Raw genomic sequence first — 27,315 nt, 5'->3', positions numbered from 1 at the left:
AGTGTGGACGCAATTCGATGGTATTGGCCTCCGGGAGCTATCCCACAGTGCTCCATTGTGACCGCTCTGGACAGCACTCTCAACTCGCATGCACTAGCCAGATAGGCAGGAAAAGCCCTGCAAACTTTTGAATTTCGTTTCCTGTTTGACCAGCGTGGCAAGCTGATCAGAACAGGTGACCGTGCAGATCTCATCAGCAGAGGTGACCATGGAGTCCCAGAATCGCAAAAGAGCTCCAGCATGGACCGAACAAGAGGTACTGGATCTGATTGCTGTATGGGGAGATGAATCCGTGCTATCAGAACTCCGTTCCGAAAGATGAAATGCCAAAATATTTGAAAAACTCTCCAAAGGCATGATGGACAGAGGTTATAACAGGGACCCGCAGCAGTGCCGGGTGAAACTTAAGGAGCTCAGGCAAGCCTACCAAAAGACCAAAGAGGCAAATGGCCACTCCATGTCAGACCCCCAGAAATGCCGGTTCTATGATGAGCTGCATACAATTCTAGGGGGTGCCTCTACAACTACCCCACACCGTACGTGGACTCCTGCAAGGGAATCTCACACAACAGGGATGAGGATTTTGGGGACGAGGAAGATGAGGAGGAGGGGGGAGGCTGAAGACAGCGCACACCAGGCAAGTGGAGAAACCGTTCTCCCCGACAGCCAGGAACTGTTTATCACCCTGGAGCCAATACCCTCCCCGTGATGAGAGGAGGCAAGATGAAATGCTGAGGCTACTGGAGGATCAAACTGATATGCTCCAGCGTATGGTTGAGGTGCAGGAAAGGCACAGATCACCACTGCAGCCCCTGTGTAACCAACCACCTGCCTCCCCAAGTTCCATAGCCTCCTCACCCAGATGCCCAAGAACGCGCAGGGTGGGGGGGGGCTCCGGGCACCCAACCACTTCACCCCAGAGGACTGCCCAAGCAACAGAAGGCTGGCATTCAATAAGTTTTGAAGTGCAGTGTGGCCTTGTCCTCCCCTCCTCCCCCGGGCTACCTTGCCAGTTATCCCCCTATTTGTGTGATGAATTAATAAAGAATGCATGAATTTGAAACAACAATGACTTTATTGCCTCTGCAAGCGGTGATTGAAGGCGGGAGGAGAGGGCGGTTGGCTTACAGGGAAGTAGAGTAAACCAAGGGGGTGGGTTTTCATCAAGGTAAAACAAACAGAACTGTCACACCATAGCCTGGCCAGCCATGAAACTGGTTTTCAAAGCTTCTCTGGTGTGCAGCATGCCCTGCTGTGCTCTTCTAGCCACCCTGGTGTCTGGCTGCACGTAATCAGCGGCCAGGCGGTTTGCCTCAACCTCCCACCCTGCCATAAACATCTCCCCCTTACTCTCACAGATATTGTGGAGCACACACCAAGCAGCAATAACAATGGGAATACTGGTTTCACTGAGGTCTGAGCGAGTCAGTAAACTGCGCCAGCGACCCTTTAAACATCCAAATGCACATTCTACCACCATTCTGCACTTGCTCAGCATATAGTTAAACAGCTCCTGACTACTGTCCAGGCTGCCTGTGTATGGCTTCATGAGCCATGGCATTAAGGGTCCTCAAGGATAACTGTAGGCATTTCAACATCCCCAAAAGTTATTTTCTGGTCTGGAAATTAAGACCCTTGCTGCAGCTGTTCAGATAGACCTGACTTCCTGAAGATACGAGTGTCATGTACCTTTCCTGGCCATCCCACGTTGATGTTGGTGAAACGTCCCTTGTGATCCACCAGTGCTTGCAGCACCATTGAAAAGTACCCCTTTCGGTTTATGTACTGACTGCCTTGATGGTCTGGTCCCAAGATAGGGATATGCGTTCTGTCTATTGCCCCACCATAGTTAGGGAATCCCATTGCAGCAAAGCCATCCACTATGACCTGCACATTTCCCAGAGTCTCAACCCTTGATAGGAGCAGCTCAGTGACTGCGTTGGCTACTTGGATCACAGCAGCCCATACAGTAGATTTGCCCACTCCAAATTGATTCCCGACTGACCGGTAGCTGTCTGGCGTTGCAAGCTTCCCGAGGGCTATCACCACTCGCTTATGAACTGTGAGGGCTGCTCTTATCTTGGTATTCTTGCGCTTCAGGGCAGGGGAAAGCAAGTCACAAAGTTCCATGAAAGTGCCCTTACGCATGCGAAAGTTTCACAGCCACTGGGAATCATCCCAGACCTGCAACACTAAGTGGTCCCACCAGTCTGTGCTTGTTTCCCGGGCCCAGAATCAGCATTCCATGGCATGAGCCTGTCCCATTGCCACCAGGATGGCCAAATCGCCGGGGCCCATGCTTTCAGAGAAGTCTGTGTCCCTGTCCTCATCACTCTCGTCACTGCGCTTCCGTTGCCTCCTCGCCTGCTTTTGCAGGTTCTTGTTCTGCACATACTGCAGGATAATGCGCGAGGTGTTTACAATGCTCATAACTGCCACCGTGATCTGAGTGGGCTCCACGCTTGCCGTGGTATGGCGTCTGCCGGAGAAGAGGAGAGCAGAGTTGCAGGGGAAGCGGAGGTTGGATGACCAGTTTTGCAGACCTACTGCACCGTCTGCTGCCAGGACACAACAGCTGAGCAGGCTGCAAGCTTGCCATGGTATGGCGAGGCGAGACAAGAGCAACCGAGCAGAGTTGCAGTGGAAGCGGCCAACGATGATGGTCATATAGAGGACCTGCGAGACCACCAGGAGAGCAGAGTGGCATCGGAAGCGGTGGTCAGAAGGCCAGTTTTTCTGACCTACTGCACCATCTGCTGCCAGAGCAGGAGAGCAGAGTGGCAGCGGAAGCGGTGGTTCAATGACGACGGTTAGCAGTCCTACTGTATCTTCTTCTGAAAGCAGTATGGCGCCAGCATGGAAAAAAGGCGCAAAACGATTGTCTGCCATTGCTTTTTCCGGAGGGAGGGGTGACTGACGACATGTACCGAAAACCATCCATGACAATGTTTTTGCCCCATCAGGCATTGGGAGCTCAACCCAGAATTCCAATGGGCGGCAGAGACTGTGGGAACTGTGGGATAGCAGTGCAACGCTCCAAAAGTCGACGCTAGCCTCCGTACTTTGGACACACTCCACCAACTTAATGCACTTAGTGGGGACACACACAATCAACTGTATAAAATCGCTTTCTAAAAAATCGACTTCTATAAATTCGACCTAATTTCGTAAAGTAGACATAAATTTGTGAGTCTCTAATAAGGGTATTTGGGCATAAGTTTTCATGGGGTAAAACCCACTTCATCAGCTGCATGGAGTAGAAAATACAGTAGTGAGGTATATATACACAACATATCAAAAGATGGGAGTTGCCTTACCAAATCGGGGGTCAGTGCTAACAAGCCAATTGAATTAAGGTGGAAGTGGGCTATTATCAACAGTTGACAAGAAGGGAAGGAAAAAAGTCACTTTTGTAGTGCTAATGAGTTCAGTGTAATCAAGGTGGCCCACTTCAAACAGTTGACAAGAAGGTGTGAGTATCAGTAGTGGGAAATTTAGTTTTTGTAGTGATCCATCCACTCCCAGTCTTCATTCAGGCCTAATTTGATGGTGTCCAGTTTGCAAATTAATTCCAGTTCTGCAGTTTCTCGTTGGAGTCTGTTTTTGAAGTTTTTTTGTTGAAGAATTGCCACTTTTAAGTTTGTTATTGAGTGTCCAGGGAGACTGAAGTGCTCTCCTACTGGTTTTTGAATGTTATAATTTTTGATGTCAGATTTGTGTCCATTTATTCTTTTGCATAAAGACTGTTCGGTTTAGCCAAAGTACATAGCCGAGGGGCATTGCTGGCACATGATAGCATATATCACATTGGTAGATGTGCAGGTGAACGAGCCCCTGATAGTGTGGCTGATGTGGTTAGGTCCTATGATGGTGTCCCTTGAATAGACATGTGGACAGATTTGGCACTGGGGTTTGTTGCACGGTTTGGTTCCTGGGTTAGTGTTTTTGTTTTGTGGTGTGTAGTTGCTGGTGAGTATTTGCTTCAGGTTGGGGGGCTGTCTATAAGTGAGGACTGGCCTGTCTCCCAAGGTCTGCGAGAGTGAGGGGTTGTCTTTCAGGGTAGGTCGTAGACCGCTGATGATGCGCTGGAGAGGTTTTAGCTGATGGCTAGTGGCGTTCTGTTACTTTCTTTGTTGGGCCTGTCCTGTAGTAGGTGACTTCTCGGTATCCTTCTGGCTTACCTACATGCCTCCAGCTTTCATCCAGACCACATCACACGATTCATTGTCTATAGCCAAACTCTAAGATACAACCGCATTTGCTCCAATCCAATCCAATCCCTTAGACAGATCCCTTAAACATCTATTGGATCTCTATCAAACATTCTTAAAACTACAATACCCACCTGGTGAAGTGAAGAAACAGATTGACAGAGCCAGAAGGGTACCCAGAAGTCACCTACTACAGGACAGGCCTGCCTGTTGTAGGGAGGGAAAGAAGGGTTGAGGCCTCCTCAGGTAAGGGGAAGGAGTGGGATGGGAGGGATTTGATATGGTGAGGGGTGGTGTAAAAGTTGTGGGTTTTGGAGCAGGGAGTCCTGTCAGCCCCAAATTCTCCCCCTCCCCATGCTGGGATCTGGGGGAGCCCTACCCCTCTGCAGGGCTCTGAACTCCTTTTTTTGCCCCCGTATGGCCTGGGATCTGGGAGACCCTGTCACTCTTGGGGTGTCTAACCCCCTCATGTAATCTGTGATCAAGGGAAAGTGGGGTGGGGGGGCTGAATGTGATGAAAATGTAAACACCCGAAATGCAGGAAATGAATAGTTAAAATACACATCGCCCCTGGGTGGGGTTGCCAGAGTGTGTGAGGGAGCGGGAGTTGTATTGGGTGGGCCTGCAACATGGCTGGGTAAGTCTGGCTGGACCAGGGCCGGGGGGCTCAGCTCGGCATGGTAGTTGGGGTGAGGAGCCCAGCTCAGTGTGCAGCTCACGTAACCGAGGTAGTGTGTGGCCCACCAGTGAGCTGCTACCTGTGATATGTGCTCCCAAAAATGTAGCGCAGAGGGGAGCTAAATGTTGTGGGGGATGGTGGAGAAGGAAACAGACACACCAGTTTCCTCTCACACGCTTAAATTAGCCGCTGTATAATAAAACTGTCTAGGTGTTGGGGCAGGGACCTGGGATGAGATTTCTCTCACCAGCCCTGTTACAAGCTACACACTGCAAACATTGCACAGCACGACCATTATCCCCACTGCACTATCAGAGTGCACAGCGGGAGGGGCACTGAGCAATCACGGGGCAACGCGCCCCAGCGCCGGGCTGAGCAGCCAGCCTCCCCACCCCTAAACGCCGCCCTCTCCCCCCCGCCCCCCGGCCAAGCCGGGATGGCTCCAACACTGGGCTGAGCCACCGGCCCCTGAGCCCCAGTGCTGGGCTGAGGCGCTGGACCCCCAGCGCCAGGCCAAGGCGCTGCCCCCCACCCCAAGCCCCCCCAGGACCAGGCAGCGCATGACCAAGCTGCCCCACTCCCCCACCAGATGCCCCCCGCTGGCCGCCCACTGGCTTGCCGCGTCCCTCCTCACTCCCCCTCCCAAGAGGAGGAGGGACGCAGTGAGCAGCGGGGATTTCTGGAGGAGTGGGGGTGGTGTTGTGGCAGGGCCACTGCGGCGCAAGTGTCCAGCAGCGGATTGGCGGCAGGGAAGGCTCAGCCTTCCCATGCCTCTTCTACCCACTGCCCATGACTAAAACCACCTAAATAGCCACTAACTCCTGCAACAAACGTTTCCCTTTCTGTTTAAAAAAACTAGGAAATTCAGTGACAAAACCTTCATTAGCACAGAGTTCAGGCTGCCTGGTGATATTATCTCCAGAGTGACAGCTCTGCCCCCCTGCTCCCACTAATCTCTCCACGGGTCAGGACAGCTACACTGAACACCGGGAATGCAGCTGCAGTGCAGGCAGACACATGCTGCAATTCACATCTGTGGAACACAACACAAACAATGGCACCTTCCTGTAACCCTTCCTCATGTCTGTTCACTGACAGAAAACTTAGGGTAGGTCTACACTACCACAGTAAGTCGACCTAAGGTACGCAACTCCAGCTACATGAATAATGTAGCTGGAGTCGATGTACCTTAGGTCGAGTTACGGCGGTGTCTACACCGCGCAGGGTTGATGGGAGACAGTCTCCCGTTGACCTACCTTACTCTTCTCGGCGGGGGTAGAGTACACGGGTTGACTGGAGAGCAATCCGCGGTCGATTTGGCGCGTCTTCACTAGACCCGCTAAATCGACTGCCGGTGCATCGATCAACACTCCGTCGACCCCGGCTGTCGTGTAGATGTAGCTTTAGTTACCTCCAGGCAACCTTAACTCTGTATTATCTCATGCACTTCCAGAACGCTGAGTTCAGGCCTCTAAAACTAGGAAATCCTTCAGGAAGCTAAATACCCAAACAACCTTAACTCTGCCCCTTTGGAGCTGGCAATAACCACTGGGAATCGGTTGCATGCACTGAAGTTGCATCCACTGTGCTTGGTGTAGCTGTAATGGCTAGAGGAGGGATTATTTGGAGCATATTGGCAGAGCTGTCACAGTGACATCAGGAGAGTGCAGGTGTACCCTGAGGGATCAATCATGCCTCATTTCAGCACGGAGCAGTGCAGGTTGTGTCAGTTGTAGGGCACAGACTCCTTGCCATGGGGATTGTCAGCAGCCTGGTGCCAGATATGCCAGTGAGCTCCAGGGCTTGGTGAGGGGTAAGTGAAGGCAACGTCCCAGAAGAAATCCACACCCACAGGGCAAGGGTGACGAGGCGATAACATTTTGCAAGTTGGGGGTGGTTTGTGTGCAGCAGGCTCAGTGTTTGAGTGTAGACCCAGGTGTTCACTGCACCTGGCCTAAACCTCATCTCCTCGTTACAGAACTAGCTGCATCTCTGCCCCCTTGCTGGTCTCTCTGACAGCACCTTCAGGGGGTCAGGCCTCCTGCCTTTGCCTGTCCTGGGAGCGGGAATTCCTCAATTCTCCCACTCTTAGACCAGGCTCTGGGCTACAGGGCCTTGTGTATCAACCACCGTTACTCTGAAGGGGTCAGACACGAGCCGAGATCAATCCCAGCTGGTGGCATCAGTTTGGGGAGGATCAGAGTCATTGTTCAGCCCCAGGTGTGCACAAAATAACTGTAATAACCACAACACGTTAATGTCACCTGACTGTTCAGGGGTGTCAGTGCGTCTCGTTAACCCCTCGCTCTAATGCCCTCAAATTTGGGCCACTAACCCCACCCCAGACTCCAGTGAGTCGCAGCAATTTTCAAGACAATCTGAGAATGCGTCCGGGGTTTAGAGAACTTAGAAAAACGGATATTAAACAGCAAACTAGAATCGACCTGATCCAGAGCAGAGCTGCCGACCCACAACAATGAAAAAAATTGTGTCATCTCACAGTGAGCCTTCTGACTCCACTTATTACCCTGCTGAGTCATTAAAACATCGGAACAAGTTACTGACCTGCCACCTGCAGTTCCAATATAGCATCTTCATAAGAGACACCGGACTGAAAAAAACACTTGTACTGGCCATCATCGGAGGGTCGGATATCGCGTATTCTCAAGGAAACACTCCCATTGGTGATGTCGTCTTTCAAGAGCTCAGTTCTTCCTCGATATTCCTGCATCTGCTCTCCGTACTGATCCTGCCCATCACGGTACAGGTGCACAGCTGCAGAGAACTGGGATCGGAACCATCTCAGCTCCATGTTCTCAGCGCTCATCCTAGGGGAGAGGTGGCAGGGCAGGACGGCCTCCCCACCTAGGGAGGCAGTGATTGGATGGTCAGGTCCAGTCACTGTGAATTGTGCTGTGAAATGTACGATGAAAAAAGGAAATTAAATTGGTGAAGGGCTGGGGGTGGCATTAATTCAGCAGTAAGACACACAGTAAGAGAGCACCCTGCGTTAGAAGTGAAAGACCATTTAAAGACAAAAGCTTGACGAAGCATAAACCAATAAAAGGTCTGAACACATGTTACACTTACCCCAAAAAATTCTCGTCTAGCACATGGGACTCTCTGGTAGGTTCCAAAGTCTTTCAAACCTTTCTCTAAGGGTTTGTCCTCTTGGTTAACAGGTCCTGTCACTTTGCAGCCCAAGATCTCGGGCCTCTGGTCAGTTCAAATCCAGTTTTTATACCAAAAATCTTTGTTCTCTTGGGCTTCTGGGACCTGGTCTAACCCAGTTTATGCAGGTTTCAGAGTAACAGCCGTGTTAGTCTGTATTCGTAAAAAGAAAATGAGTACTTGTGGCACCTTAGAGACTAACCAATTTATTTGAGCATGAGCTTTCGTGAGCTACAGCTCACTTCATCGGATGCTATGCATCCGATGAAGTGAGCTGTAGCTCACGAAAGCTCATGCTCAAATAAAATTGGTTAGTCTCTAAGGTGCCACAAGTACTCATTTCCAGTTTATGCAATTCTCCCTAGGGGTGGTACTTCTCTGGAGCTGTTACCTGTCCCACAAGTAATTACCCCCCATGATTTGCAAATCCTGAAGGAGATGGGGTAACCCTCCCCCATGGCATAGATCACAATCCCAATCCCACAAAGATACATATAACGTATAGATACCATTGATAAAGGGGGTACAAAAATAAGCAGAACATTCATAAAGTGAATTTGATAGTCCCCAAAATGCTGCATGTGGCTGCAATATCTGTCACACAGAGTTCACATGTGAGTGTTATACACTGTCCCTATTATCTTTGAATAGGGCTCTAACTTCTCATGCACACCCTGGGGATAATGATGCTGGGGGCCTGGTTCTCGGATACACCAAGGCCTTTTCGTGCTGCTCCAGCACGGGGGCCTCCTCATCTGCAGGAGGGATGGTGTAAAGGCTTACAAGGTGTAAAGAGATGAAAACAGATCATCACTATGCAGGCGATGGCTTGAAAGGTAAAGTCAGAGGTCAGATAATGGAGAGGGAGAAGGAGGCAGATACAAAAGTGCAAGAAACAGAGAACTGGTCACCGTGGAACTGCACAGGATGTGGGGGTCTCGGTGCAAAGACTCAGCATCAGGAGAGACAGAGAGCTGGTTAAATTAACAGGATGGAAATCACAGCACGAGGGAACCTAAATGCCCAAGTAGCTGTGAAGCCACACCCTGGGGGTGGAGTGGGTCACTATCAGGGCTTCACTGAGGGCACAGAACAAAGAAGCCGGCAAATATCTTCACATCCTCACTGTGAGATGAGGTCTCGCTCTGAGCCCTAGTCAGATGTGGCTGGTGCAGCATGAATGACTTGTGGGTTGTTATTTCTAAACTGGAGAGTCTAGGACTCAGGACTCCTTCATGGCTGAAGAGTCTGATTTGTGAGGTATACGGTCTGTCAGTGCAGCGTATAGGAATTGGATAGTGCCCTTTTAAATAGTTTGTGAGCCCTGTAGTGGTGCTCACTGTGCTCTGTGTTTTAGAAGCTGCCAGAAATCAGCCAGAGCAGTAGGATGGATGCAGTGTACAGGCCTGACAAGATGCTGTATAGATAGTAACCATGGTTACTGGGGACCCAGCTGTGCCCTGTGGTTTCTCCATGTGGCTGGTTGTGGGCAGGTTGAGCAGACGTGGTTTATAAGACAAGGCAGTGATGTGAGATGTACGGTGATGACCAGCAACAGCAACAGTTGCAAACCCAGCGAGGAGGCTGGAGCTCCTACCTGACGCCAGCCTGTGGACCTGTAGAGTGAGGCAGAGAGCGACGTAGCCAGGCAGAGCGGAGCTCACTGTGGAGCCGGGGGAGAACGAGGGAACCTTCCCCGTCATCGTAGCTTGGTCTGGGGAACAGGAGAAATAACAAACCAGACGGTGAGTGTGATGCATTGACAGCGCCACGGTTGTCTGACTTTCACAGCCCTGGTCCATTGGTCAGTTATGTTTACATTAGCACAATTCCGAATATTCGTACACTAAGATCAGAGGGGACCATTAGATCATCTAGTCTGATCTGTGGCACAAGCCAAAGACTCTCACCCGTTTACCCCTGTACTGAGCCCAAACTTGTGTTTGACTGAAGCATCTTCCAGAAAGTCACCAAGTCTTTATCTGAAGACAGCAAGCACGGACAATTCATCACTTCCCTTGGTAGTTTATTCCAGTGATTAATCACCCTCACTGTTACAATTCTGTGCCTTATTTTCAATTTTAATTTGTTCATTTTTAAATATCAGCCATTGGTTCTTGTTATGCCTTTCTCCACTGTATTGAAGAGAACTTTAGTACCGTGTGACAGATGGGGAACTTTCCTGAAATATTTGTATGAACTATCTGTAGGTCTCTGTACTGATCCCCTTGGGATCGCTGCTGCTTTGGGGGAAAGAATTGCTTCTCTCCCTGGGACATGGCCAAACAGGCTAGGTATCTGAGATGTAATGCCACTCGGACTGTCTGGGCTGGGATCAACACAGATCAATGGAGGATCTTGAAAAGACAACGGGAAGCCTCAATAACTGAGCATCTACTCCTAGAGCAAGTTTCTTCCCCCCACCTCTCTGCAGAGGAGAAATAGCCCAGACCTGGAGCACAAAGGGAGAAGGTGTCAGGTGTCTGTGTTAATGAACTGGGCTGACAGAGACAAAGGAACTCACTTGGGATTTAGACACAAAAAAAGGGACAGGGAACGAGTGAGCCAAGCTGGACCCTCCAGCAGCATGGCTCGGCGGAGCCCCAGCTCTGGACTCCTCTCTTAAACTTGGCTTCTCTGGGCTGACCTAAGGACTTTCGGACTCCATAGGCCAGGTGACTAACACATTGTTACTTGGTTTGGAAAATGCTGCCTTGTGTCACTTCATATACTCACTGAGAAGACTGAGCCCTGAAAGGGTAGAACAAGTCTCCTGCAGGAGTCTGGGTTGGTTGGACTTGCTGCAAGGAGCCATGGAGAAAACCTGGGACCGCTGGTGCTCAAAGGCCCAGTTTGTGAGTCACTGAAGCCATGAACTTGTCTCTGTGGAATTGTGTGGATTGTGGGGTCCAGAACAATAAAGGCGTCACTCCCAAGGGCCTAGCTGAAGGCCACGGCACAGACCAGACCTTGTGAATCCATGACAGAAAGTCACCTCTCACTCTTCTCTTTGCTAAACTGAACAGATTGATCTCCTTCAGTCTCCTACTGTGAAGTGTTTGCTCCAGTCCACAAATCATGTTTGTGACCCTTTTCTGCAGTGTCTGGGATACTTTGGGGTGCAGTCATGACCTGTAAGGGGTTGCGTCACTGCCTGCCCTGCCCTCCCGAGTGTGGCTGCTCAGAGGCCCCAGAAACCTGCCCACGTCACACAGGCACCTGCCTGGGAGCAGTTCAGAGTTGAGCTCTCTTGGAAACGCGGCCCTTGGCCTCTATGGCCACCGGTGCCTGAAAGAGGCTGCGTGGCTGTGAAGGGCAGTGGGGGGCTTCCGACAAGGGCTCACACCACATAGCGCCGATGGAAGCTCTGGCTGGGTCTGGACTGTGACAGGACAAAGTGGCTGTAACCTGCCTTAGGCCAGGACAGCAGCAGGGGCTGGCATGGCCCAAAGAGCAGCCACACTGGGGAGGAAGTAGGTGAGAGCAGGGCTGGCAGGTGAGTCACTCACTGAGCACCTGCATTCGGTGGCGGCTGCTGAGAGCAAGCCAGTGAGAGGTAAAGTTCCCCTCTTCCTGCCAGAGACCCCCCTAAGGGAAGCAGCAACCTCACCTGCCCACCCTTGGGGTGAGCCCCCCCCGGAATGCAAAGGGCTTCGAGGGCACAGACAGGTGCTATTTACAGTTGGAGGGGGAAATTTTCACAAACACAGGGGAGTTAGAATCAATGGGGCTTGTGCTCCTGAATTCCTTAGGAGCTTTAGAAAATCTTCCCCTCCCTGCATCAATTTCATCCAAGCAGGCCCCAGGTGTTTCCCTTCCATCTTTCACCCTCTCACTCTGGAGCTTCATGGTGGTGAGCTGATGATGAAAACACCTGCACACTCCCAACAGTGCCCCCAGGAAAATTACAACTGGCAATCGGTTCCTACAGCTGTCTGTAAATGGAGCAGAACAGCAAACAAACGTGAACTGGGCAGTGGAGAAGTGACCGGACAGGTCTCTGAATCTGTGTGGGCATCTCTACAGCCACAGCTGAGTTCCCCGTGGGAAAGTGACACTTTATCCCCCAAATCCCAGGAGCGAGGCCCTTTCATAGCAGCAGCTCCTCTGACTAATCAGCACCATGAGTCAGGAAATACCAAGGGAGCAATTCAGCTGGGGTTACAATGAGTGAACCCCCTACCTGCAGAGTCCTGTGGAGTCGTTTCTGAGCTGTTCCAATCTCCCAGCTTCGCTAGCACCCAGAGCCATTCTCGCTAGGGAGAGCTCCTGCTCCCAGTGACTGGTTCCCTTTCCCAGTCTGTATCATCCATCCTGCCGGAGGGGTCAGGGAGCCGCAGGGATTAACTCCAGCCTGCCCCTGAGCTTTTCATTAAGTTAATATATTTTATATGTAATGGAAGTGCTGTCCTCTCTAGGCCCATCCACCAGCTTCAAAACAGAAAGAAGGACAGAGGCTGGAACGTGACTGTGACCGGCTCCTCCTCTGGATGGTTATGGCACAAAGATCAAATTCCTCTGACACACCCACAGTGCTAGGGAGAGGGCAGCTTCGGTGCCAGCAGCCTCAGCTCTTAACTTCGCCTGGTGACACAGTCAGTTCTGCAGGCTGTTTTCTTGTGCTCCGGGAGCCGCTGTCATTACCTCAGCCCTGTGTAAAGAATGGGACCAAAGTCTGAGTCAGCAGCCGCTAGACTCGGTGGCCGTGTTAATTCACCCAGGCACCCTGAAATATTCCTCATTCCCAGCCCCACCCTCCAAACACATGCAGGATTCATGGCTGAAAATACTCATCAATGCAAAATTAGCCAATGACTATTGGGGGAATAGGGTTTGTTGCTATGCTCTTCAGGTGGCCCAGCCCCACCCTTTGGGCCTCAGCTCCTGCAATGTTGCTCAGACAGCCTGGCTCAGACACTCCTCTCCTGGGCCCCAGCTGCTCTGCTCTTCTCCAAGAAACAGGTGCCAGCAAGCCAGGGAAACAAAAAAGCAAGATGGTGCCTGGTTGCATGCAACAAACCTGCTGAATTCTCTGGGATCTTGGAAAAATGCTAAATCCCATCACTGGGGAATGTTGTGATAATCGGGGTAAAAATGCCCCTGAATTGTGAGCCGAGCTGTGAGAAGTGAGCAACATTAATAAAATATCACAATAGCCTATAACAATAAATGCTGACAGGAAGAGCTGCAAACAGAGCCAGAGCTACCCCATTGGGTGCCCTAAGCAGGAATAGTGGGGGGTGGCCCTGACCCACCCCTGAGAATTCTAACTGCATTATTTCCACAAATCATGGACCCTGAGCTGCTCTGGGCCCTAGGCTACTGTTTAGTCTACTTATGCCTAGCATTGCGGGTGGGCAGCTTCTCAACTCAGGGGAAGGGAAGGGACCTAGCGGGTGGGGCAGAGTGGGGGTGGGGAGAGTTGGAGTAGGGGGGCCGAGTCTCAGGGGAGGGGGTGGGGCCAAGATAGGGCACCTGCTGGCAAAACCAAAACCAAAAGTTAGCACCTATGGCCTCTCTCCATCCCCCACCCAGGCAGTGACTTATCCCGTGTCCTGGCAGGTGGCTGGGGTGGGGTTGAAAGGCACTGCCAGGGACCTTGTGCATGTCTCTTCCTCGCTGGTGTCTCTATCCCTGGCTGGTCGCTTTGCCCATGTGCTGGGAGCTCTGAGCTGCTCCCCATGGAGGGAGAGCAGGAGAAACCAGCCTCTGATGACTGGGGGTCTGGGCACAGCCAGGCCCTTGGGGGAGAGGCTCAGGGGTCTATGCGCTGGGCTGGAGCCTGTCTGGTGTCACTCTGTTGTGTGTCCGGTCCCTACCCCTGCCCCCCCCCCAGTAGCTCCTGCTCCCCCCGGCCATCCCCTGGGCGGGCTCCAGCTGTGGGCTGGGACTCTTGCCAACTTTTGGACAGAACAAAACCGAACACCCTTACCCCACCTCTTCTCCGAGGTCCCCCCCACTCACTCCATCCTCCCCCCATTGCTCGCTTTCCCCCACCCTCACTCACGTGCTAATTTTAACAGAGCTGGGGAGGGTCCCTTTTCGACTGGATGTTTGGTTGAAAACTGGACCCCTGGCAACCCTAAGTGCCAAGGTGCTGCACTCCCTCCATCCCCTCCCCCCGGCTGTGTCTGGCTGCAGCCCCCCAGGGATGAGTGTGGGGTTGGTGTGATCCCTGCCCTGCTGAGAGGGGCTGTGTCTGGGCCCCCGGGGCTTTGGTGGGGTGTGGCAGGGCAGGGCAGAGCAGAGAAGGTGCCTCGGGTCACAGGGCTCCCTGGACGGGGGAGCACCCGGCCTCCCCCCACCTGGCCCCCTGGCCTGGCCCGGCTGTCGGAAGACGCCTGCCCCGTTCATCTCCATGGGCGCGCTGCCTGGGGTGACCATATTTCCTCAAAGGGCAAACGGGGACACCCCCTGGGGCTAGCCCGAGGCCCCCCCACCCTACCCCTCAGAGCTGGCCTGAGCCCTGCACTCCCCCAACCCAGGTCTGGCGTCAGCCCCCCCCCCCATGCGGGGCTGGCCCGAGCTGCTCATGCCCCCCCGCCCCGCCTGCCCTGGCCCGACCCGCACCCAGGTCACTCACCGAGGCTGCAGCCCCGGTTCCGCACACGGGGTCACGGAGCCGGAGGGTTGGAGACCGGACCCGCCCTCGTTATTTGTGTGAATTTGTAGCTGAATTGACGGGGCCGAGCCCCCCCGGGCCTCCCCGCGCTTCAAAACTGAAAGTACCAAAGTAAATGGAAGTGAAAGTCCCGGTCCGTGGCCCGGGCTGGGTGGGGCGGAGCAAATTGCTCTGAAAGTCCCAGCCCCCCCGCAGGGCTCGGAGCTGGCGGCGTTGGGCCTGGCGGGGGCAGTTCGGCGGGGGAGCCAGTGTCGGGGTGTCAATGCCCCCCCCCGCGGTTCCTGCCCCCCAGGGATCGCTGGGCTCTCAGTAATTCCCCCGCCCAGCCCCATCCCCACAGCCCTGTCCGGCGTTGGGAAACGAAGCAGCAGCAGCAAAAAGCACCAGCCAGGTCACCCCCCCTCCCCCGCCCTGGGTGGAAGCAGAATGAGGAAGGGGGGTGGATGCTGCGGGGGGAGGGAGCTGAAACCCGGAGCGACTGAGTGGGGCGGGGTGGGAAGCAACAGCGGATCAAGGGGGGGACTCAGGAACCGCCCGGCTGTAGCTGGCTCGGCTCCTGCAGGCGCTGAAGTGCTTCTATATCCTGGTGCCAACTTTTCCCAAGCTAGGGCTAAAACTTTCCCGAATCCGATGAAAAATTCCCAGCAGTGCTTCTGTATACTGGGAAATGTCCCCAAAATCTGGGAATGTTTGAGTAAAATGTTTTGAATGAAGATTCCCAATTTCCCAAGTTGAAACATTTTACTCAAACATTCCCAGATTTGGGGACATTTCCCAGGATATAGAAACACTGCTCAGGGGAGCAGAGCGGGGGTGGGTGGGTCAGGGCGGGGAGCAGCTCTGGGACTCGCAGACCTCCCCCCCTCCCGGGAGCAGAGAGGGGGCCCTTCATACAGAGCCACTTTCCTGCCCGGCCCCGGCCCTTCCCCCGGGTCTCTCCCCTCCGCTGCAGGCTGCGGCTCAGGGCCTGGTGTCGGCAGAGCCCGGAGCTGCCCCAGGGGCTGGTTCCAGCCCCCGACCTGTGTGTCCCCCTCGCAGGAGTGCAATGGCCAAGTCTGAGTGTCGGTGAAAGCTGCGGGGGGGCTCAGGGCTGGAGGCGGAGGCTGCGGGTCCGTCACTGTTACGCTGTCACCGGGAGCGGGGGGGGGGGAGGGAGAGTCCCTGGGCGTGGGGCCAACGGGCTGGATTCTCCTAAATCACAGGAGTGCCCCTCCCCCCAGCCCCGCCCCTTCCCAAACAGGGAACAGGAGCAGAGCCCAGATCTGGGGCCGTGTCCTTGCTGCTCAGTGTAAGGGGACTCTGGTCCCCTCACTAACGCTCAGTGGGGGCTGCTTTGGTTGCTAGCTCCCAGCACTAAAAGAAAGGGGAAGGGTCCATGGGAAATCAGGACCCTGAAACTGACAGTCCTCAGGAACAATGGGGAAGGCCAGTGCTCCAGGTCAGCCTGATTGACAGGGTGGGCAGGCTAATCAGGGAGTCAGGAGGCCAGGGGGGTCCCGTCCTCCCTCCTTCCTGTGAGCTGGATTTGCCTGGGTCAGACAGAGTGGGGCCCAGCTAAGCAGAGAGCAGGGGCCCAAGCTGAGCTGGGGAGCACAGCTGGGCTAGATCCAGCGGGGCCAGAAAAGCAGCCCAGGAAGCAGGTCAGAGCTGGGAGCAGAGTCACTGAGACACAGCCCAGGGAGAGCAGATCCTGTGCTGGGAGCAGGGCTGCGGACCCAAAGCCAGAGGGGCCAGAGAAGCAGCTCAGGGGGCTGGAGGCAGAGCAGCAGCATCAGTGCGGAGGCAGAGCGGAGCTAGAACAGTGGAGCTGGGGCTGGAGCTGGAGCAGTCTGGAGCCCGGTGCAGTGAGCAACTGGGGCCAGCCAAGGGGGGACCCTGGGCAAAGGGCCCAGTGCAGAAAGACACCCCCAGCCAAGGGTCCTTGCAGGCCAGACTGGAAGGGGAATCTTAACCTGACGGGGGGCTGACTCTGGGTAGAAGGGTCCCCCCACCCAAAGCCCCGAGGCGTGTGGCCACCACCAGAGCAAGTGTCCAACCCGCAGCATCCCTGCAGCACAGCCAAGGCCTGAGAAGGTGGCCTGGGACCTACAAGAAACAGACTGTGAACTGTCCTGACGTTCCAGACACACTGTTTGTGATGTTCCCTGCCACAGAGTGGGGTGATGTGTTTTCCTTTAACCTTTCCCATTTTTCCTTATTCTTTTTTAAATTAATTGTTAATTAAATAACCTGTATTTGCTTTAAATTGTATGTAATGATCACTGGGTCAAGGAAGTGCCCAGTGCAGAGAGAGTACCCCGAAGTGAAAACACCCTAGCCCCTGCCCTAGGTGACCACAGCAGGGTTGGGGGTCGAGCCCCCCAGGAATCCCGGGCCCAACCTTATCGGGGTTATGAGGACTCTGCCAGACAGGAGAGCGGAAGGGGAGTCCTCAAGGCAGGGAGGCCTCTGGGTAAAGGAAGTGGGAGGGAGGACTCAGATCCTTTTGCTAGCCCACTTCACCGGGATGGTGCAGAAGCCAGGAGAGTTCCCCACAACAGCAGGACCATTTCCCCACTTACATCAGCACAGATACTCCCAGCCACCAACACTGCCTGCAACCCCCCCCCCATCTCCCCAGCCACTTCCCCAGCAGCCCTTAGTCACAGCAGCACCCCCTGAGACCAACGTGACGTGTTATATGGGAGGGTTTCCAGGATCGGGCCCTCGTCAGCTCCCATATATTATTGCTCCATATTTCACACAGGGGAAGGCGGGAGCCAGGAAGGGGGGAGGAGACTTCAGCACTGGAGCCCAGGTGGGGAAAGGGCTGCGATCCAGAGGCCAACCATCAGAGCCTCTGAGCAGACCGGCTGGATCAGACCCTGCAGGCGAGCTAAGCGGAGGAGCACCTAGCTTCCCCAGGTTCATGGGTCGTGCTAGGGACTGGGCAGGAGATAGTGTGTGGGAGCCTTGTGGGAGGCAACAGTGCACGTGACTAGAGGCAGAAACAGGCACCGAGGGGACGGCTACTGCAAACACTGAGGCTCCATCCGCCAAGTGAGTTTCGGTTTTTTTTGCTACTGGTAGCAAATTCCGACGGGAAGCAGTTCCTGACACACTGGCCAGCGTCAGCTGCCCGGATTGGGGGTTGCAGGGGGTGTCGGTGGCTGGGAGCATCTGCGCTGACCAGCAAGGACACGGCCCCAGATCTGGGCTCTGCTCCCCCGCCTGCTCCTGCTCCCTGTTTGGGAAGGGGCGGGGCTGGGGGGAGGGGAACTCCTGTGATTTAGGAGAATCCAGCCCGTTGGCCCCACGCTCAGGGACTCCCCCTCCTCCTCCCCCGGCTGCTGGTGACAGGGTAACAGTGACGGACCCGCCGCCTCCCGCAGCCTCCGCCTCCAGCCCCAGCCCTGAGCCCCCCGCAGCTTTCCCCGACACTCAGACTTGGCCATTGCGCTCCCGCGGGGGGGGGACACACACGCCGGGGGCTGGAACCAGCCCCTGGGGCAGCCCCGGGCTCTGCCGACACCAGCCCCTGAGCCGGAGCCTGCAGCGGAGGGGAGAGACCCGGGGAAAGGGCCGGAGCCGGGCAGGAAAGTGACTCTGCACCAAGGGCCCCTCCTCGCCCCAGCTCTGCTCCCGGGGGGGGCGCTGCGAGTCCTAGAGCTGCTGCTGCCCTCCCTGACCCCCCCCCCCGGCTCTGCCCCCCTGAGTGCCTGCAGGAGCCGAGCCAGCTACAGCCGGGAAGTTCCTGAGTCACCCCCCTTTCCCCCCCTTGAGCCGCTCCTGGTTCCCACCCCGGTCCCACTTAGTCACTCCGGATTTCAGCTCCCCTCCCCCCGCAGCATCCTCCCCCCGCCTTCCTCACTCTGCCTCCACCCAGGACGGGGGGGGTGCTTTTTCGACAGGGCTGTGGGGACGGGGCTGGGCGGGGGAATTACTGAGAACCCAGCGATCCCTGGGGGGCAGGAACAGCAACGGGGGGGCATTGACACCCCGACACTGGCTCCCAACCCCGGGAGCTCCGAGCCCTGGGGTGGGGCTGGTTTTTTCAGAGGAATTTGCTCCGCCCCAACCAGCCCGGGACACAGACCGGGACTTCAACTTTCCCTACTTTGGTACTTTCAAGTTTGAGGCCAGGGGCAGGGGTGGGCACGAAGGGGGCTTGACCCTGTCGATGAAGGGTCGGGTCTCAAACCCTCCGGCTTCAGGACCCAGTGTGCAGCCTCGGTAAGTGACATGGGGACCAGGGCCGGATTTAGGGGCACGTAACCTGGGCAACTCCCTGGGGTGCCAGGCTGGGGGGCACCGGGCTCGGGGGCTGTTTTTGTTGTTAGCGATGAAAGGAAAAATCGAATGTTTGAAGTAAAATGTTTCAGGTTTTCCTTATGTGGCTCATTTGTTACTAACCTCCTAGAACGTTCTAGAGCTTTGTAGAATTTTGTGGAACCTTCCAGACTTTCTGATTCAAAGCTTCTCCCCTGGATTCAGCCGGGAGGGGAGCTCCGGGCCCTGGATCCCCAGCTGCACGGTTCTGTCTGAGATTTCCGGACACACAGCACTGAGGTCCCTTCAGATGGGCCGTTAGCACCAATGGGCCTCACTGAAGGGATTCTCAGGGAGAAACCGGCACCTCCTGATTCTGAATGTCAACCTGGCTGTGGGAATGTCCCTGCAAATTCAGAGATTTCTCTGCATCTGAACACAGACTGGGACGCTGGCACAGAGCTGGGCTTCCTTTGTGACAGGTGTGTGTGTGTGTGTGTTTCTCTCCCCCCTCCTCCCCTTTGTTATTGTCACTAAACTGAAGTTCCAGAGGGAGGGGGTGAAAGACAAGAAGAGAAAACCCTTGGAGGGATTCACTGAATCTGGACCCAGCCCCACCCCAGTCTGCAGGGCCATTGCCCCGGGGGAGGGCAGATGTTGTTACCGCTGCTGCCCATATTACAGGTGTCTGCCAGGGCAGGGGGTGCTTCACTTCCCCCCAGAGCTCTGTCAGTGGGAGCCACACGGGGAGGCCGCGAGTCTGTGCCCTGGAGCCCTGGTCAGGCTCCCTTCCTGGCCAGTGCTGGCTGCTCTGTGGGTAACACGGTGGCCGTCCCAGTCTAGGGGAAGTTACAGGCACAGCCTGGTTCCTGGGAGGACTTGACACCACTGCACACCCTGGCAGGGGCTGCACAGCTGCTTGAAGCGTGAGCCATGAGTGACACTAACATTTATCTAAAGCTCTCTCTGACTCTAAGGGAACGTCTACACTGCAGATGGGACTGAGCTTCCCAATGCGGGTAGATAGACACGTCCTAGCTGTGCTCAAGTTAATACGCTAAAACTAGCATCACAAGCTAGCCACCCGGGTACGTACCCCAGGAGTCCAGGAAGGTTTGTTCTCAGGCAGGAAGCCCGAACTGCCGCCTGGGGTGGGCTACCCCGTTACTCCGCTATTTTTAGCATCCTAGCTCAAGGAGAGCTAGCATGTCTGTCTACGAGCACGGGGAAGCTCACTCCCAGCTGCAGTGTAGACGTACCCTGAGAGTGATTTAAATGGTGCAGACCCCAGGGGTCACAGAGATGTGATGACCCTGATCAGAATTCCTTTGACATTTGCACCAATGCTGGAGGCAATGAAGGTGGGTCACTGACACACAAAATCACTGGGGTCAGCGACTGATCTGCTCATAGGGAGAACCCCAGAGACCTCTCACCTAGGACAGGTGTGGCTGGTAGATGGGGCCACTTTCCCCCACAGTGATCAGTGGCCATTCATACCCCACTCAAAGGCTTTACCTGCACTGGTTTGTTTCCCCTAATATGGCCCATTCTATGGTAGCATCTAAATGCCCCAGCCAAGATGGGGCCTCATTGTGCTGGGAGCTGGACACACCAATAGTGAGAGACCCGCCCTGCCCAGGTGTAAAGGACCAGGGCTTAGGCAGTCTTGCCTAGAGGTCACCGCTGGGCTGAGGTCTGCCCACCTGGGATGGGAGTCATTGGGCCAGAGTTAGAGGAATCACAAGGCCAGGGTCTGTAAACAAGAGACAGGGTCAGAGTCAGATACCAGAGGTAGTACCAGGTTAGAATCAAGAGGCAGGATTTGGGGTCAGCGATTAGGAGACAAGGCAAAGTCCAGCACAGTAACAGGCAAAAATTTGGGTGGTTGCCCAGACATCTTCCTGGGGCAAGCCCTGGAGTTAAGTAGGGGCACCTGGCCAATCAGAGGCCTGCAGGGTACTGTCACTGGGGCTTGTGGGCGGTACTTCCTGCGGAGCCTATTTTCCACACTGCTCCCCAGGTCCTTACACAGTCTAAATAGAGCAGAGAGCTCCACAGGTCTCAGCCATGGTATGGACTGGCTTCTGGCAGGTCTGGGTTTTAATCACAGCAACATCTAACCCTGCTCAGAGCCAGGGCAGACGAGGACTGTGGGGGAAATCCCTTCCCTTCTGGTGTATGTTAGGCAACAGTGAGGCTTGTTACCTCCTCCCCACTGCCCAGTGGCACTGTCACTGCATCACACTCACTCACCGTCTGGTTTGTTATTTCTCCTGTTCCCCAGACCAAGGTACGATGACGGGGAAGGTTCCCTCGTTCTCCCCCGGCTCCACAGTGAGCTCCGCTCTGCCCGGCTACGTCGCTCTCTGCCTCACTCTACAGGTTTACCGGCTGGCATCAGGTAGGAGCTCCAGCCTCCTCGCTGGGTTTGCTGCTGTTGCTATTGCTGGTCATCACCGTCCGTCTCGCATCACTGCCTTGTCTTGTAAACAGCGTCTGTTCAACACGCCTGGTGTGTCTTTGCTCTTTACACAACAACCAGCAACCTGGAGAAACCACAGGGCACAGCTGGGTCCCCCTGACCATGGTTAAGATCTATACACCATCTTGTCAGGCCTTGACCCTACATCCACCCTACTGCTCTGGCTGGTTTCTGGCAGCTTCTAAAATACAGATCACAGGAGCACCACGACAGGGCTCACAAACTATTTAAAGGGACACTACCCATTCCTGTACACTGCACTGGCAGTCTGTATAAGTCACAGATCAGACTCTTCGGCCACAAACAAATCATGAATCCCCGACTCTTCAGCTATGAAGTAACAACCCACAAATCATTCATGCTGCACTAGGCACATCTGATCAGGGCTCAGAGCTAAATCTCCTGTCACAATGAGGGATGTGAAATTTGCCAGCTTCTTCATTCAGGGATAATAGTGACCCACTCCAGCCCTGGGGCTGCCTCCACAGCAACTTGGGCATTTTGGTTCCCTCCTGCTGTGGTTTCCATCCTGCTAATTTAACCTGTTCTCTCTGTCTCTCCTGATGCTGAGTCTCTTCACCAAGACCCCCCTGCAATTCCATAATGGCTGCTTCTCTGCTTCCTGCACTTTTCTATTTGCCTCCTTCTCCCTCTCCATTATCTGGCCTCTGACTTTGCCTGCGTAGTGTTGATCTATTTTCATATCTTTTTGTTTTGTATGGCCTTCACCATCCCTGCAGCAGTTGGGGAAGGCCCCATGACGGAGTGGCACAAAAAGTCCTTTGTGTATCAGAGAATCAAGCCCCCAATATCCATTATGCCTGGGGTGCCCGTGAGAAGTTTTGAGCCCTATTCAGAGACAATAGGGACAATCTGCAACACTCATATGTGTACTCTGTGTGACAGGTATTGCAACCACAAGTGATATTTTGGGGTTTATTTAATTAATTTTATGAAGGTTCTTTTTGTATCCCCTGTATAAATGGCACCTATACATGTTATATATACCTCTGTGGGCTCAGGATTGTAATCTATTCCATTGGGGAGGGTTACCCCATCTCCTCCAGGAGCTACAACCCATGGGGGTAATTACTGCTGGGACAGGTAACAGCTGCAGAGAAGTGCCACCCCTAGGGAGAATTGCACAAACTAGTTCAGACCAGGTCCCAGAAGCCAAAGAGAACAAAGATATTTGGTAAAATCCCCTTGATTTAAACAGACCAGAGGCCTGGGATCTTGGGCTACAAACTGACAGGATCTGTTACTCAAGAGGAAAAACCCTTAGAGAAGGTTTGAAGGACTTTGGAACCTATCAGAGAGTCCCATGTGCTGGATGAGAATCCTTCGGTATAAATGTAACGTGTTCAGACCTCTTATTGGTTTATGGTAAGTTTTCTCTGTCAGGCTTTTGTCCTTCAATGTTCTCTGCTTTGGAAGAGCTGTTTGGTTGCTGGTAACTGCTGGCACACGCTGTTCATAGCCCTGGGAGTGAAAGCAAAGCGCAGATGCTGGTCTTTGGTCAGGCCTGCTGGGAAAACCACAGTGAATCACAGGGAGCTGCAAGCCTTGAAACCCCAGTGTGGAGAGAGTGGGACGTGGGTCCCTGCCCAGGGAGAGGTGATGGCTGGAGGCCTGAGACCTAAGGGGACATTCCTTGAGCAGACCATAGAGGGAGTCAGAGGTGCAGTTACCCAAAGCCTGTGACTCTCTGCACTCAGAGACGTGTCTAAGGCACTGCATGGGTATGGGGTGTTTGCTTCTAATGCAGGGTGTTCTCTTACTGTGAGTTTTACTGCTGAATTAAAGTCACCCCCAGCCCCTTACCGATTTAATTTCCATTTTTCATTGTACATTTCACAGCACAGTTCACAGTGACTGGACCTGACCACCCAGTCCTTGCCTCCCTAGGTGGGGAGGCCGTCCTGCCCTGCCACCTCTCCCCTAGGATGAGCGCTGAGAACATGGAGGTGAGGTGGTTCCGATCCAAATACTCTGCAGTTGTGCACCTGTATAAGGATGGACAGGATCAGTATGAAGAGCAGATGGCAGAATATCAACAAAGAACTGAGTTCTTGAAAGACGACATCACCAGTGGGAGTGTTTCCCTGAGAATACACAACATCCAACCCTCTGATGAGGGACAGTACAAGTGTCGTTTTCAGTCCAGTGTCACTTACGAAGAAGCTTTATTAGAATTACAGGTGGCAGGTCAGTAACTTGTTCTAATGCTTTGATGTCTTCAGCAGGGTAATAAGTGGAGTCAGAGGGTTCATTGTCAGATGACACTTGATTTTTCTCATTATGGTGGGGCAGTAGCTCTGCTCTGGTTACAGTTGGTTCTAGTTCACTGTTTAACAGCTGTTTTTTCGTAGGCCTCTAAAATCCACACGCTTACTCAGATTGTCTTGAAATTGTTGTGACTCATTGCAGTCTGGGGTGGAGTTAGTGGGCTAAATCTGAGGTCATTAGAGCAAGTGGTTAATGAGATGCACAAACATCAATAAAAAGTCAGGTGAGATTAAGTTGTGATTATGACATTTTTGAGCACACCTGGGAACAAACGATGGCTGATCCTCCCCAAACTGATGTCACCAGCTGGGATTGATTTTGGCTCATGTCTGGCACCCACAGGGTAAGAGTAGTTGATGCACTGGGTCCTGTAGCCCAGGGCCTGGTATAAGAGTGGGAGATTGAGGAATTAGCCCCCCACCCCAGGACAGGTAAAGGCAGGAGGCCTGACCCCTGAAGGTGCTGCCAGAGAGACCAGCCAGGGGACAGGTGTAGCTAGTTCTGTGACCATGACATGAGGTTTAGGTCGGGTGCAGCAAACACCAGACTGCTGACAATCCCCATGGCAAGAAGACACCTCTGTGCACTTCTACTGACACAGCCTACAGACCTCAGCACTGAAATGAGACATACGTGATTCCTCTCCTCCTATCGCAGTGACAGCTGTGACAGCCTGCTCGAATGAATCCCTCCACCAGTCACTACAGCTACTCTGAATGCAGCGAAGGCCGTGGGAGTGCAGGCAGATAGATGCTGGAATCCAAATCCAAGAAACACAACACAAGCAATGGTACCTTCTCATAGCCCTCCCTCATGGGGATTGCAGCAAAGGAGGTTTAGGTTGGACATTAGGAAAAACTTCCTAACTGTCAGCGTGGTTAAGCACTGGAATGAATTGCCTAGGGAGGTTGTGGAGCCTCCATCATTGGAGATTTTTAAGAGCAGGTTAGACAAACACCTGCCAGGGATGGTCTAGATAATACTTAGTCCTGCCATGAGTGCAGGGGACTGGATTAGATGACCTCTCAAGGTCCCTTCCGGTCCTATGATTCTATGCCTGTGTATTATGGTACCATCCTGCCTGAACCATTCCTAGCATCTATTGCCAGCCCCACGAGGCAGAATTAAGGTTGAATGGCTGGGGTGCTGTGCGCCATTACTTTTTATCTCTTGGGTTTCAGACATTTAAGTTTAGCTGCTCTCTGCATTTTGGGAAGGCACAAGGCACTGCTGGGCATCCTTACTTCTTCTTCAAGTGCTGTTCCTGTGGGTGCTCCACTCCAGGTGACGGTGCGTCCCGGCACCATTGATCGGAGATCTTCGGTAGCAGTGCCTGGTCGGGACACACGCGCTCAGCTGCTGTCTCGCGGCGTTGTTAGGGTCTGCCTGAGCGCACGCGTCCCGCACCCCCCTCAATTCCTTCTCAACCGTCCTCAGCTGAAGATCGGACTCGGGGCAGTGCTCAACCTCTTCTCTGGTCTCTGAAGGAAATAAGGAGAAAGAAATAGAATTAGTTAGACAAAAATATCCCAGTTCTCTCCCTTCCTTTAGAATAGTTCGTTAGTTTCAAAAAAAGACAGACAAACTTTTTTTTCCTCACGTTTGTCTCCTGTTGAGACTCTCTCCCTGGCCATCATACTTCAATGATGCCGGGATCCACAGGCTTTAAGAAATATGATTCCTGTAAGGAATCTATGCTGTGGTCTGATGGACACTCATGGTGTGTGAAGTGCCTCGGCGAGACACACGTTCCTACCAAGTGAATTCATTGTGTCATAACAGGGACTTGCAGCTAAAAATGCTCCTGATGGAGAAATCTCTGCAGCCGCCTATGGAGACGGGCAGAAGTAAACACTCTCCCTCACACTCCCCTGCTACGTCGGAACCGATTGGGAGCATGGCTTCACCGTCTCAAGCGAAGAAGCAGGAAGCCCAATGTCTCCGCACAGAGACTTTCAAAAGGGTAAAGGGTCTCCTGCGAGATCTTTACCGTCGGTGCTGACAGCGCCAAAAGGAGGCGATTCCGACCGCCCCAGCACCTCAGCTGCAGCTCACAGGGGCGCAAAAGCAGGGACCTGCCTTCCCACAGTGGGAAGCTCTCCTTGGCACCGGTCCCGTTGGCACTGAAGATAGACCCGGTACCGACAAGAACGTTGGCACCAAGCCTGCCCATCACCCCCGCAGCAGACGCGGACCCCGGTCAGGGTGCCTATAAATGGCCCATGGCGCATGCGAATGCAAAACAAAAGTCAATGCGGGCTTCCGCTCACACCTTGCGCTCTGCAGGACCACAGCCCATGGAGCAGCAGCAATTCTTACACCAAGATGACGTCTGCATGGCCCCTGAGGGAGCGCACCTAGGGGAACACACAACACAGAGCCAGTGGTCCCTATCAGAGACGCGTCTACACATAAATTTTCTCGAGCTCAGAGCAGTCAGATATGCCTGCCTTCACTTTTCCCCATCGTAAGGAACAAGTCCATTTGGATCCTCATGGACAATATAGCATGTATGTTCTACATCAACAGGCTGGGGGGAGCACGATCACACTCCCTAGGCACAGAAGCCAACCACCCACAGGGACAGCACTCGAAGAAGCAGAGGTTACTCACCTTGCAGTAACTGAGGTTCTTTGAGATGTGTGTCCCTGTGGATGCTCCACTACCCACCCTCCTCCCCTCTACTTTGGAGCACTAATCAGACAACTCTACGGTAGAGAAGGGGGTGCAGGATGTGCACGCTCAGGCAGACCCTAATGACGCCGCAAGACAGCAGCTGAGCACGTGCGTCCCGACCAGGCACTACTACTGAAGATCTCCGATCAATGGCGCCGGGTGGAGTGGAGCACCCACAGGGACACACATCTCGAAGAACCTCGGTTACTGCAAGGTGAGTAACCTTCTCTTCTGCATTAGCAAATATATTGTGGGTATTAATATGTAACTATAGAGCCCTCATGGCCAAGATGGAGTCTGCTCTGCAGAGCGGCTCTGGCCAAGAACAGGCTCACACTGGAGCACACCGGGGTAACTCCCTTCCAACCTAGAGGCACCTGTTCCAACTGCTGCGGTGTAAACGCACACACACCAGAATAGTACAATGAATATAGGAAAGGTAAATACATATTTACAGAGCAATGAAGGTAGAAAAACAACAGGGGAGAATACAGGGGGAGCAGTAAAACGGTTAGATGCAACACGAGGCCCCACAGGCCCAGTGGTACCACAATATTACAGGGTAGATGACAAGCACTGTGTCTACACTCAGAGTTCATGAGTCTTGGGCAGAGTTCCAGTCCGGTGGTGAGTCTTCAGTGCTCCTGGTTGTGTTTAGCGCCAATGAACTTTCCCCAACAAACCTCTCCGGTGCCCTCTTCTGCCACTCTCTGCAAACCCCACAGAGCAACAACCTCCCCACTTAACTGACTACAGCCTCCCTCCTCTTTCCTAATGCAAAGTCATAAGCCCCAGACAGCTCTGGGTGACAGGGATACTGGGTCCACCAGTTTGTCCTTCTCAGGTGATTCCTCCCTGGCATGGTGCTTTCCCTGGCTCCCTCCTGGGATGTCCCCGGTCAGCTGCTCTGTCCCTCATGGGCTTTGGGCTGGTT

At 53.7% G+C, this 27,315-nt stretch overlaps 2 protein-coding genes across 3 annotated transcripts in view; one reads left to right on the top strand and one right to left on the bottom strand.

Moving 5' to 3' along the window:
• Positions 1 to 14,816, bottom strand: part of LOC141998457 (butyrophilin subfamily 1 member A1-like) — a 46,676-nt gene extending 31,860 nt beyond the window's left edge. Inside the window, exons 1-4 of one of the 2 annotated variants that reach the window (XM_074971307.1) lie at positions 14,645 to 14,816; positions 12,245 to 12,712; positions 9,659 to 9,775; positions 7,456 to 7,803 (exon numbers count right to left, since the gene is read on the bottom strand). In XM_074971307.1, coding sequence (XP_074827408.1) covers positions 7,456 to 7,803; positions 9,659 to 9,764 — 454 coding nt within the window. In that variant the 5' untranslated portion in view covers positions 9,765 to 9,775; positions 12,245 to 12,712; positions 14,645 to 14,816. Of the gene's footprint in view, positions 1 to 7,455; positions 7,804 to 9,658; positions 9,776 to 12,244; positions 12,713 to 14,644 lie in introns of those variants that run through there. The other variant, XM_074971308.1, reaches the window with a different exon arrangement.
• A 4,572-nt stretch (positions 14,817 to 19,388) lies between these two features.
• Positions 19,389 to 27,315, top strand: part of LOC141998041 (butyrophilin subfamily 1 member A1-like) — a 41,660-nt gene continuing 33,733 nt past the window's right edge. Inside the window, exons 1-3 of the mRNA XM_074970682.1 lie at positions 19,389 to 19,413; positions 21,219 to 21,335; positions 23,277 to 23,624. Of these exons, the coding sequence (XP_074826783.1) occupies positions 21,230 to 21,335; positions 23,277 to 23,624 (454 nt within the window). The 5' untranslated portion in view covers positions 19,389 to 19,413; positions 21,219 to 21,229. The remainder of the gene's footprint in view (positions 19,414 to 21,218; positions 21,336 to 23,276; positions 23,625 to 27,315) is intronic.

The sequence above is a fragment of the Natator depressus genome, chromosome 14 (genome assembly GCF_965152275.1).
Source record: "Natator depressus isolate rNatDep1 chromosome 14, rNatDep2.hap1, whole genome shotgun sequence".
Lineage (NCBI taxonomy): Eukaryota > Metazoa > Chordata > Testudines > Cheloniidae > Natator > Natator depressus.
Note: the sequence above shows the minus strand (reverse complement) of the source record. Positions and strands in the feature narration are given on the sequence as shown.